At 43.6% G+C, this 10075-nt stretch overlaps 1 protein-coding gene across 1 annotated transcript; it reads left to right on the top strand.

Annotated features, from left to right (window-relative positions):
• Positions 1-3645: 3645 nt before the first annotated feature.
• Positions 3646-9637, top strand: LOC311124775 (galanin receptor 2a-like; the record flags this gene model as incomplete). Its single annotated transcript, XM_084158333.1, has 2 exons — positions 3646-3992; positions 8875-9637. 2 exons carry the CDS (start codon positions 3646-3648, stop codon positions 9635-9637), a joined length of 1110 nt encoding a protein of 369 aa, XP_084014459.1.
• Positions 9638-10075: the final 438 nt, after the last annotated feature.

Genomic DNA, 10075 nt, shown 5'->3' with positions numbered 1-10075 from the left:
ATCATTTGTTTTTCAATAGGACCATGACCCAACACACCTCCAGGCTGTGTAATATGTACACAATCACCCGACCTCAACCCAATTGAGATGGTTGGGATGTGTTGGACCGCAGAGTGAAGGAAAAGCAGCCAACAAGTGTTCAGCATATGTGGGAACTCCAACTCCTGTTGGAAAAGCATTCCAGGTGAAGCTGGTTGAGAGAATGCCAAGAGTGTGCAAAGCTGTCATCAAGGCAAAGGGTGGCTACTTTGAAGAATCTAAAATCTAAAATATATTTTGATTTGTTTAACACTTTTTTGGTTACTACATGATTCCATATGGTTATTTCATAGTTTTGATGTCTTCACTATTATTCTACAATGTAGAAAATAGTAAAAAATTAAGAAAAACCCTTGAATGAGTAGGTGTGTCCAAAGTTTTGACTGGTACTGTATGTCTCCTTCCTAGTCTGACTACGGTTGGGTACACAACAGCCCCAAGTTTCTGTGCTCCTCCCACCACTAAAAGGACCTCCAGCATTAGCACCATTTTGGAGGCGCTACCAGACGTCGGCTCAACTGTCAGGGTCATGGCTTTCGAATGGTCGCTCAGCAAGAAATACTCAGACTTTGAGAGTTTTGTCCCCAATGATTTACATCTATAATAATAATAATAATATAATAATATGCCATTTAGCAGACGCTTTTATCCAAAGCGACTTACAGTCATGCATGCATAATTTTTTTTGTGTATGGGTGGTCCCGGGGATCGAACCCACTACCTTGGCGTTACAAGCGCCGTGCTCTACCAGCTGAGCTACAGAGGACCACCATCTACATTTAGTCATTCCGCAGACGCTCTTATCCAGAGCAACTTACAGTTAGTACATTCATCTTAAGGTAGCTAGGTGAGACGACCACCAGTTTTAATATTAGATTGCCCTTGGTACATACCCAGATGAATACTTTGATGAGACGGCTCCCAAGCAGATGATGAAGCAACTGCAGGCAGAGTTGTCCTTCCTCAACCATTCAGTCATGGAGAGCAATACCAAGCTTACACTGCCCTATAACTACCTGAACCCTGCCAAGATGGAGAATAGTAGTAATAATTACCTTTTTGGAGAGATAAGAAATCTAAATTGACTCCATTTTGCCATCTTGCCATGGCTTCAGTAATCCCAATGACCATGTTTTCTTACCCTCCCTCTCATGCTGAAATGAAGGAGAGAAGTAGAGGGTTCTCAACCAAAGTGAGACAAGGTGCAACCAAAAACTTATATGACCGTTTTTTATGACAAACTTCTGCTAATGTTTGTCTGATTCAAGGACCACAATGACCAAAATACAGTGGGGAAAAAAAGTATTTAGTCAGCCACCAATTGTGCAAGTTCTCCCACTTAAAAAGATGAGAGAGGCCTGTAATTTTCATCATAGGTACACGTCAACTATGACAGACAAAATGAGAAAAAAAAATCCAGAAAATCACATTGTAGGATTTTTAATGAATTTATTGGCATATGATGGTGGAAAATAAGTATTTGGTCAATAACAAAAGTTTCTCAATACTTTGTTATATACCCTTTGTTGGCAATGACACAGGTCAAACGTTTTCTGTAAGTCTTCACAAGGTTTTCACACACTGTTGCTGGTATTTTGGCCCATTCCTCCATGCAGATCTCTTCTAGAGCAGTGATGTTTTGGGGCTGTCGCTGGGCAACACAGACTTTCAACTCCCTCCAAAGATTTTCTATGGGGTTGAGATCTGGAGACTGGCTAGGCCACTCCAGGACCTTGAAATGCTTCTTACGAAGCCACTCCTTCGTTGCCCGGGCGGTGTGTTTGGGATCATTTTCATGCTGAAAGACCCAGCCACGTTTCATCTTCAATGCCCTTGCTGATGGAAGGAGGGTTTCACTCAAAATCTCACGATACATGGCCCCATTCATTCTTTCCTTTACACGGATCAGTCGTCCTGGTCCCTTTGCAGAAAAACAGCCCCAAAGCATGATGTTTCCAACCCCATGCTTCACAGTAGGTATGGTGTTCTTTGGATGCAACTCAGCATTCTTTGTCCTCCAAACATGACGAGTTGAGTTTTTACCAAAAAGTTCTTTTTTGGTTTCATCTGACCATATGACATTCTCCCAATCCTATTCTGGATCATCCAAATGCACTTCAGACGGGCCTGGACATGTACTGGCTTAAGCAGGGGGACACGTCTCGCACTGCAGGATTTGAGTCCCTGGCGGCGTAGTGTGTTACGTATGGTTGGCTTTGTTACTTTGGTCCCAGCTCTCTGCAGGTCATTCACTAGGTCCCCCCGTGTGGTTCTGGGATTTTTGCTCACCGTTCTTGTGATCATTTTGACCCCACGGGGTGAGATCTTGCGTGGAGCCCCAGATTGAGGGAGATTATCAGTGGTCTTGTATGTCTTCCATTTCCTAATAATTGCTCCCACAGTTGATTTCTTCAAACCAAGCTGCTTACCTATTGCAGATTCAGTCTTCCCAGCCTGGTGCAGGTCTACAATTTTGTTTTTGGTGTCCTTTGACAGCTCTTTGGTCTTGGCCATTGTGAAGTTTGGAGTGTGACTGTTTGAGGTTGTGGACAGGTGTCTTTTATACTGATAACAAGTTCAAACAGGTGCCATTAATACAGGTAACGAGTGGAGGACAGAGGAGCCTCTTAAAGAAGAAGTTACAGGTCTGTGAGAGCCAGAAATCTTGCTTGTTTGTAGGTGACCAAATACTTATTTTCCACCATAATTTGTAAATAAATTCATTAAAAATCCTACAATGGGATTTTCTGGATTTTTTTTCCTCAATTTGTCTGTCATAGTTGACGTGTACCTATGATGAAAATTACAGGCCTCTCTCATCTTTTTAAGTGGGAGAACTTGCACAATTGGTGGCTGACTAAATACTTTTTTCCCCCACTGTAAGCAGTGTCTATCCTCAATAATTGTTTTATTAAATGTATGTAATGTTGTCTCCGGTTGGAGCAGCATAAAATATGTATTTTAATGTAAAATACATTCAATAAAGCAATCAATGAAGCTTTATTGTGATGAGAAAATAAGAAACACTAGACACCATCCACAGAATAGAAAGAGCTGGATGAAAACAGGAAAAGCATATGGCTCTGGTCAAAAGTAGTGCATAGGGTGCCATTTGGACATGGGCATAAATCTTCATCCTTTTGATAGTAACCCCATAATGTACTGTAAATGGGCAGATAAAAAATATCTATCAACTCTAGGAATTATACTGAAGATGGGAGGGATGTGAATGTGGCTTGATATTGATAACATGCAGGACTGAAAATGCAAGAGAGTGAAGAGAGATGTCATCGTAGGTGGTGTGTGGCAGAGAGAGAAAGAGAGAGGACACCCCACCTAGCCCAGCCAGAGACAGAAAACACTCTCCCCCTTTTGTCAGAGATAGGAGGACTAGACTAGACAGGGGGGTGGATGCTTAAACTTTCCACCTGTTTGAACAACAACCAATTATTTATCGATGCTTAGAACCTGTGCGCGTTACGCAGCATCTGGATATGAACAATGTGGTGCGTAAAGGACCTTTTGAGCATCTCTGAGATTCACTAAATTAAAGGATTTCAAATACCGAAACCTCAGATTTATAAAGAAGTTGAATAAAAAGTAACAATGATTAACTCTCTGCAGAATCAAACTGGTGCGAACTGGAGAACGGAATCGGTTATCATTTCTCTGGTCTTCTCGCTCATCTTCTTGGTCGGTACCTTGGGGAACGGATTGGTCCTCACTGTCCTCCTCTGGAACAGACAGATGAACACCAAAACAACAAACCTGTTTATTCTGAACCTCGGCGTGGCAGACCTGTGCTTTATAGTGTTCTGCGTACCTTTTCAAGCCACTATCTACACTATGGATGAATGGGTATTTGGACCGTTCTTGTGCAAAGTCGTACACTTTATCATCTACCTTACCATGTATGCCAGCATCTTTACGCTCACCGCTGTGTCGTTGGACAGGTGCGTTTCACTTACCGTTAATAACAGTTTTTTCCCCCATTCAAGTTGAATTGGGTCGTGTTGTGAAAGGTAACATTTTAAGTAGTTTAATTATTTATTATATTGTTAATATACATTTTTGCTGAAAAGAAGAAAAAAAATCATTTTGGAAGAACAGTCTTGTTCCCCTTGTATATACAGTACTGTAATGGTATGAAGATGGTGTATATAGGCAAATAGCCTACAGAGGGAAAGTGAAAAAGGGTGCATGATAGTCATTCTTGATTATTTAGTTCAGTGATACTCTCTGACCAATTAAAACATTTGAAAGAACACTCTGAGTTCCTTAAAGATTATATTGACAAGCTGGTCGAGTGACCGCTCTAACAATGGAAATACATGTCCTTAAAGATGGAAGGCAAGATCAGGTGGGAACATTCTAGCCAATGAGAAGGAAGATACGCGTGTGCGCAACAGGCACAACTTTGATATAACATGTTACATTTTTTTCAAAGTTGCCGAAATGCCACGTGCGTTCACTTATATCAGTGCATTCGTAACAACCTAACCAGTAGGAAACTTCTATGCAATCAAATAATCCTCAAATCAGCAATTACATTTTTTTGTTGAACAAATTCGATACTCCCTCGTTGATCTCCATACAAAAATTCCTTACTTCGTGGTCTTATTTTTGTGGACAGATTTTGGGCAGAGTAAACCCTCTCGCTTTGTTTCTTCCTCTCTAATACAGTCTAACGTCAGTGTTTAGGGTACAATCAGGGCAGGGCAAATACATTTGGACGGGCAGGTGCTCAAAGTGAAAAGAAATAGGGATTATTAAGGGCATTGTGTGACATCACATCTTATTCTCTTACGTAATTAAAAATAAGTACCACAGAAGTCGTGTTCACAGAGGGGTGTGGTTTACATAGCTAGGTAGCTAGTCTAGAAGTTCCAAAATTTGACTGCAGTGTGTCAGCAAATAATTAGAGATTTCCCCCTATTCTTCTAAGGCAAAGATACTTATAGGTTTCCGCTTTCATCTGTGTCTGGTGCTAGCTATTAATTGGCCGGATTCGATTATGCTGACCCGCAGGGAGCCGGGCAAAGGCTCGTTACGTCATCTGGCGAAAGCGGGGAGGGAGGAGCAAGAGCGCCCTTCTCAAATCGACCAGTAATCTGCACCGCTCTGTCATTTTTGTCAACATCGTTCAGAAACATACATCTCTTTTCCATAAAATCAACTCGTTTTCATTGGGAATGCAGATAAAGCTCAAAAGCAATCACTGTTGCATGTGAAAACACAGAATCCTACTCATAACTCCACGTGCTCCCACGTCACTTTGTTTTGAGCTGACTTCACCATGGGCTTTGAATGGGGCACCTGGCTCACGCCCGGGAGGCAGCCCGGTTCCAAAACGAACGCAATCAACTTCCACCTGGTGCAAAACACGCCTACACGGGCGCATGGGCGAGATTAATCGAACCCCCTCACTGGCTAGCTAGGTCTTCAGCCAGTATGGAACAAAAGCGGGGTAAGGGTAGCCCAAAACTGTTACGCAGTTGTCATGTCATTACATCAAGAGACATGCCAAAACGGAACATCGATACAAACGTCTTGACATCATTGATAGTCATGATACTGTATATTAACATTATCTGGCAGTCAATTTACTATATATTCAATGAGAAGTACCCAGACCTCACCCTGTAAAGTTTCAACTGAAACTGTCCAAGGTGAACTAGCTTGCTAGTTTGATAAACTGTGCTGACAGTTCCATTTGGGCTAGTTAGCAAAATTATACAGCCAACATTTTGTCTATATTAATGCTGTTAACCAAACAGTTGGATAAGCAAATCATTTGGGAAACCATGATGCAATATATGACAAGATTTGATGTTCAAGGTTGTTTGAGTTGCTTTGTGTATCAGCAAATTTGCTTGAGATAATCTCACTGCAACACTGCTCACTGCGTCCATGTTGCTTGATAGGCGTTTTCAAAGAACCCAGTCAAGGTGAGCTCCCCCCCCCCAGTGGCCATCGAAAGTGAGCATTTGCCCACTGAAGTCAAGTCAAGACCCTGGTGAGGATGACGAGCACGCAGTTGAGCTTCCCTGAGATGGTTTCTGACAGTTTGTGCATAAATTCTTCGGTCGTGCAAACCCACAGGTGAAGAAGCCGGATGTGGAAGTCCTGGGCTGGAGTGGTTACACGTGGTCTGCGGTTGTGAGGTCAGTTGGACGTAGTGCCAAATTCTCTAAAATAACATTGGGAGGCGGCTTTTGGTAGAGAAATTAATATTCAATTCTCTGGCAACAGCTCTGGTGGACATTCCTGCAGTCAGCATGCCAATTGCACACTCCCTCAAAACTTGAGACATCTGTGGCATTGTGTTGTGTGACACAACTGCACATTTTAAAGTTGCCTTTTATAATCCCCAACACAAGGTGGACCTGTGTAATCATGCTGTTTAATCAGCTTCTTGATATGCCACACCTGTCAGATGGATGGATAATCTTGGCAAAGGAGAAATGCTCACTAACAGTGATGTAAACAAATTTGTTCATAAAAGTTGAGAGAAAAACAGTTTTTGTGCATCTGGAAAATTTCAGGGATCTTTTACTTCAGCTTATGAAACATAAACACATTGCATTTATATTTTGTATTCAGTGTAATTGCATAACACAACACATTAGATAAACTGGAATGACACTCACTCACGGTTGCACAAAAATACCTGTGCGCAAACCATGCCCCAAAATATTCTAATGCACTGCCCCCACATTTGAATTATCACTAAAAGAGCAAAGAACGCTTTTGTGACCTTTAAAGAACTATTGAACAGCTCAAAGGGTTCTTTGAGTCCTTATGGTTCCAGATAGAACCATCATCCTTCCCTAAGAAACCTTGAGGAACCCTCATTTTTTAGTGTGTAGGAGGTCCCGTAACAGAAATAAATTAAATCTACACTGCTCAAAAAAATAAAGGGAACACTAAAATAACACATCCTAGATCTGAATGAATGAAATAATCTTATTAAATACTTTTTTCTTTACATAGTTGAATGTGCTGACAACAAAATCACACAAAAATTATAAATGGAAATCAAATTTATCAACCCATGGAGGTCTGGATTTGGAGTCACCCTCAAAATTAAAGTGGAAAACCACACTACAGGCTGATCCAACTTTGATGTAATGTTCTTAAAACAAGTCAAAATGAAGCTCAGTAGTGTGTGTGGCCTCCACGTGCCTGTATGACCTCCCTACAACGCCTGGGCATGCTCCTGATGAGGTGGCGGATGGTCTCCTGAGGGATCTCCTCCCAGACCTGGACTAAAGCATCCGCCAACTCCTGGACAGTCTGTGGTGCAACGTGGCGTTGGTGGATGGAGTGAGACACAATGTCCCAGATGTGCTCAATTGGATTCAGGTCTGAGGAACGGGCGGGCCAGTCCATAGCATCAATGCCTTCCTCTTGCAGGAACTGCTGACACACTCCAGCCACATGAGGTCTAGCATTGTCTTGCATTAGGAGGAACCCAGGGCCAACCACACCAGCATATGGTCTCACAAGGGGTCTGAGGATCTCATCTCGGTACCTAATGGCAGTCAGGTTACCTCTGGCGAGCACATGGAGGGCTGTGCGGCCCCCCAAAGAAATGCCACCCCACACCATGACTGACCCACCGCCAAACCGGTCATGCTGGAGGATGTTGCAGGCAGCAGAACGTTCTCCACGGCGTCTCCAGACTCTGTCACGTCTGTCACATGTGCTCAGTGTGAACCTGCTTTCATCTGTGAAGAGCACAGGGCGCCAGTGGCGAATTTTCCAATCTTGGTGTTCTCTGGCAAATGCCAAACATCCTGCACGGTGTTGGGCTGTAAGCACAACCCCCACCTGTGGACGTCGGGCCCTCATACCACCCTCATAGAGTCTGTTTCTGACCGTTTGAGCAGACACATGCACATTTGTGGCCTGCTGGAGGTTATTTTGCAGGGCTCTGGCAGTGCTCCTCCTGCTCCTTCTTGCACAAAGGCGGAGGTAGCAGTCCTGCTGCTGGGTTGTTGCCCTCCTACGGCCTCCTCCACGTCTCCTGATGTACTGGCCTGTCTCCTGGTAGCGCCTCCATGCTCTGGACACTACGCTGACAGACACAGCAAACCTTCTTGCCACAGCTCGCATTGATGTGCCATCCTGGATGAGCTGCACTACCTGAGCCACTTGTGTGGGTTGTAAACTCCGTCTCATGCTACCACTAGAGTGAAAGCACCGCCAGCATTCAAAAGTGACCAAAACATCAGCCAGGAAGCATAGGAACTGAGAAGTGGTCTGTGGTCACCACCTGCAAAACCAGTCCTTTATTGGGGGTGTCTTGCTAATTGCCTATAATTTCCACCTGTTGTCTATTCCATTTGCACAACAGCATGTGACATTTATTGTCAATCAGTGTTGCTTCCTAAGTGGACAGTTTGATTTCACAGAAGTGTGATTGACTTGGAGTTACATTGTGTTGTTTAAGTGTTCCCTTTATTTTTTTGAGCAGTGTAATTTCAACCCTGCTTATAACATTACTACCGCTAGGCGCTGGTAGCTTCTGCTTGTGCAGCAACAGGAGGACAACTGCAGTCCACGGCTCGCGTGGGGGCAGAGTAGCGGGGAGAAATAATTTTCCAAGATTAAAAAATGAGAAATTAGCTAGTTTGATGGACAATTATTTACCTGACAGTGAAAAAACTAACTAGAAGTAAAATAAAAATGTATAAATAAAAAAATGCTACCAATTTGAAAGGGCACTTTTTTCTCATAGGAGGACGTGCCTGGGTATTATATTATGTGTCACTAAGTCCTGTCTGTCCAACTATCTGAGTCCACATCTTTTTCCTATTGTTGACCCCCAAGGTATCTGGCCATCCGCTACCCTCTCCGTTCCAGGGAGATGAGGACCCATCGTAACGCCCTGACGTCCATCTGTGTGGTCTGGGGTTTGTCCCTGGTCTTCTCTGGCCCGTACCTGAGCTATTACCGACAGATGGACTTGGACGGCACCGTGGTCTGCATCCCCGCCTGGCAGATCCAGGACAGGCGCCTCATGGACGTCTGCACCTTCTTCTTCGGCTACCTCATCCCTGTCCTCATCCTCAGCCTAACCTACGCCAGAACCATCTGCTACCTGTGGACCACGGTGGACCCCATGAAGGACATGTCTGAGTCCAGGAGAGCCAAGAGGAAAGTCACCAAGATGATTATTATCGTAGCGGTGCTCTTCTGCCTCTGCTGGCTTCCCCATCACCTGGTTATACTGTGTATGTGGTTTGGCCACTTTCCACTAAACCACACCACCTATATACTCCGTATTCTCTCCCACCTGGTGGCCTATGCTAACTCCTGCCTCAACCCTATAGTGTATGCCCTGGTGTCCAAACACTTCCGGAAGGGATTCCGGAAGGTGTTTGACTGTGCGTTGAGTAAGAGGGTGGTGAACCGGGTGCATGTGTTTCAGGCGGCGCACCCTGTCAGTACGGTGGAGGTGGGGTCCAGTGAGACGTCCAATCAGAGCCAGGGGTCACAGCGTCGAGATAGGGCCGGACTAACCACATCTGGGGCCCTGGGAAAGAAGAATTTGGAGGCTCCCCTCATGGCAGTGGAGAGATTTTATTTTTAAGCTAGACTCAGGGGTAGCTGTAACATAGAAAATCTCTCCCTCCATTTAGTATGATATGTTACATTTCGTATGGAATGTATTAATTTGTGGATGTCCATCACCCATTTTGTATGATATATTACGAATTGCAATTCGTATGATATGTTACGAATTGCAATTTGAACAATATGTTACGAATTTGCAATACTTATGATATGTTACAAATTAAACATTTTTGTGGCTAACGTTAGCTAGGTGACTAGTTGGCTAATGTAAGCTAGGCTAGGGGTTAAGGTTAGGGTTAGCTAACTTACTAAGTAGTTGCAAAGTTGCCATGATGTGAACACACAACTTTTGCATGTTACGAATTGCAATTTGAACAATATGTTACGAATTTGCAATACTTATGATATGTTACAAATTAAACATTTTTGTGGCTAACGTTAGCTAGGTGACTAG

This window comes from Coregonus lavaretus, assembly GCF_964263955.1.
Source record: "Coregonus lavaretus genome assembly, chromosome: 1".
In the NCBI taxonomy this organism is placed as follows: Eukaryota; Metazoa; Chordata; class Actinopteri; order Salmoniformes; family Salmonidae; genus Coregonus; species Coregonus lavaretus.
The sequence above is the reverse complement of the archived record's forward strand: the minus strand, read 5'-3'. Positions and strand labels throughout refer to the sequence as shown.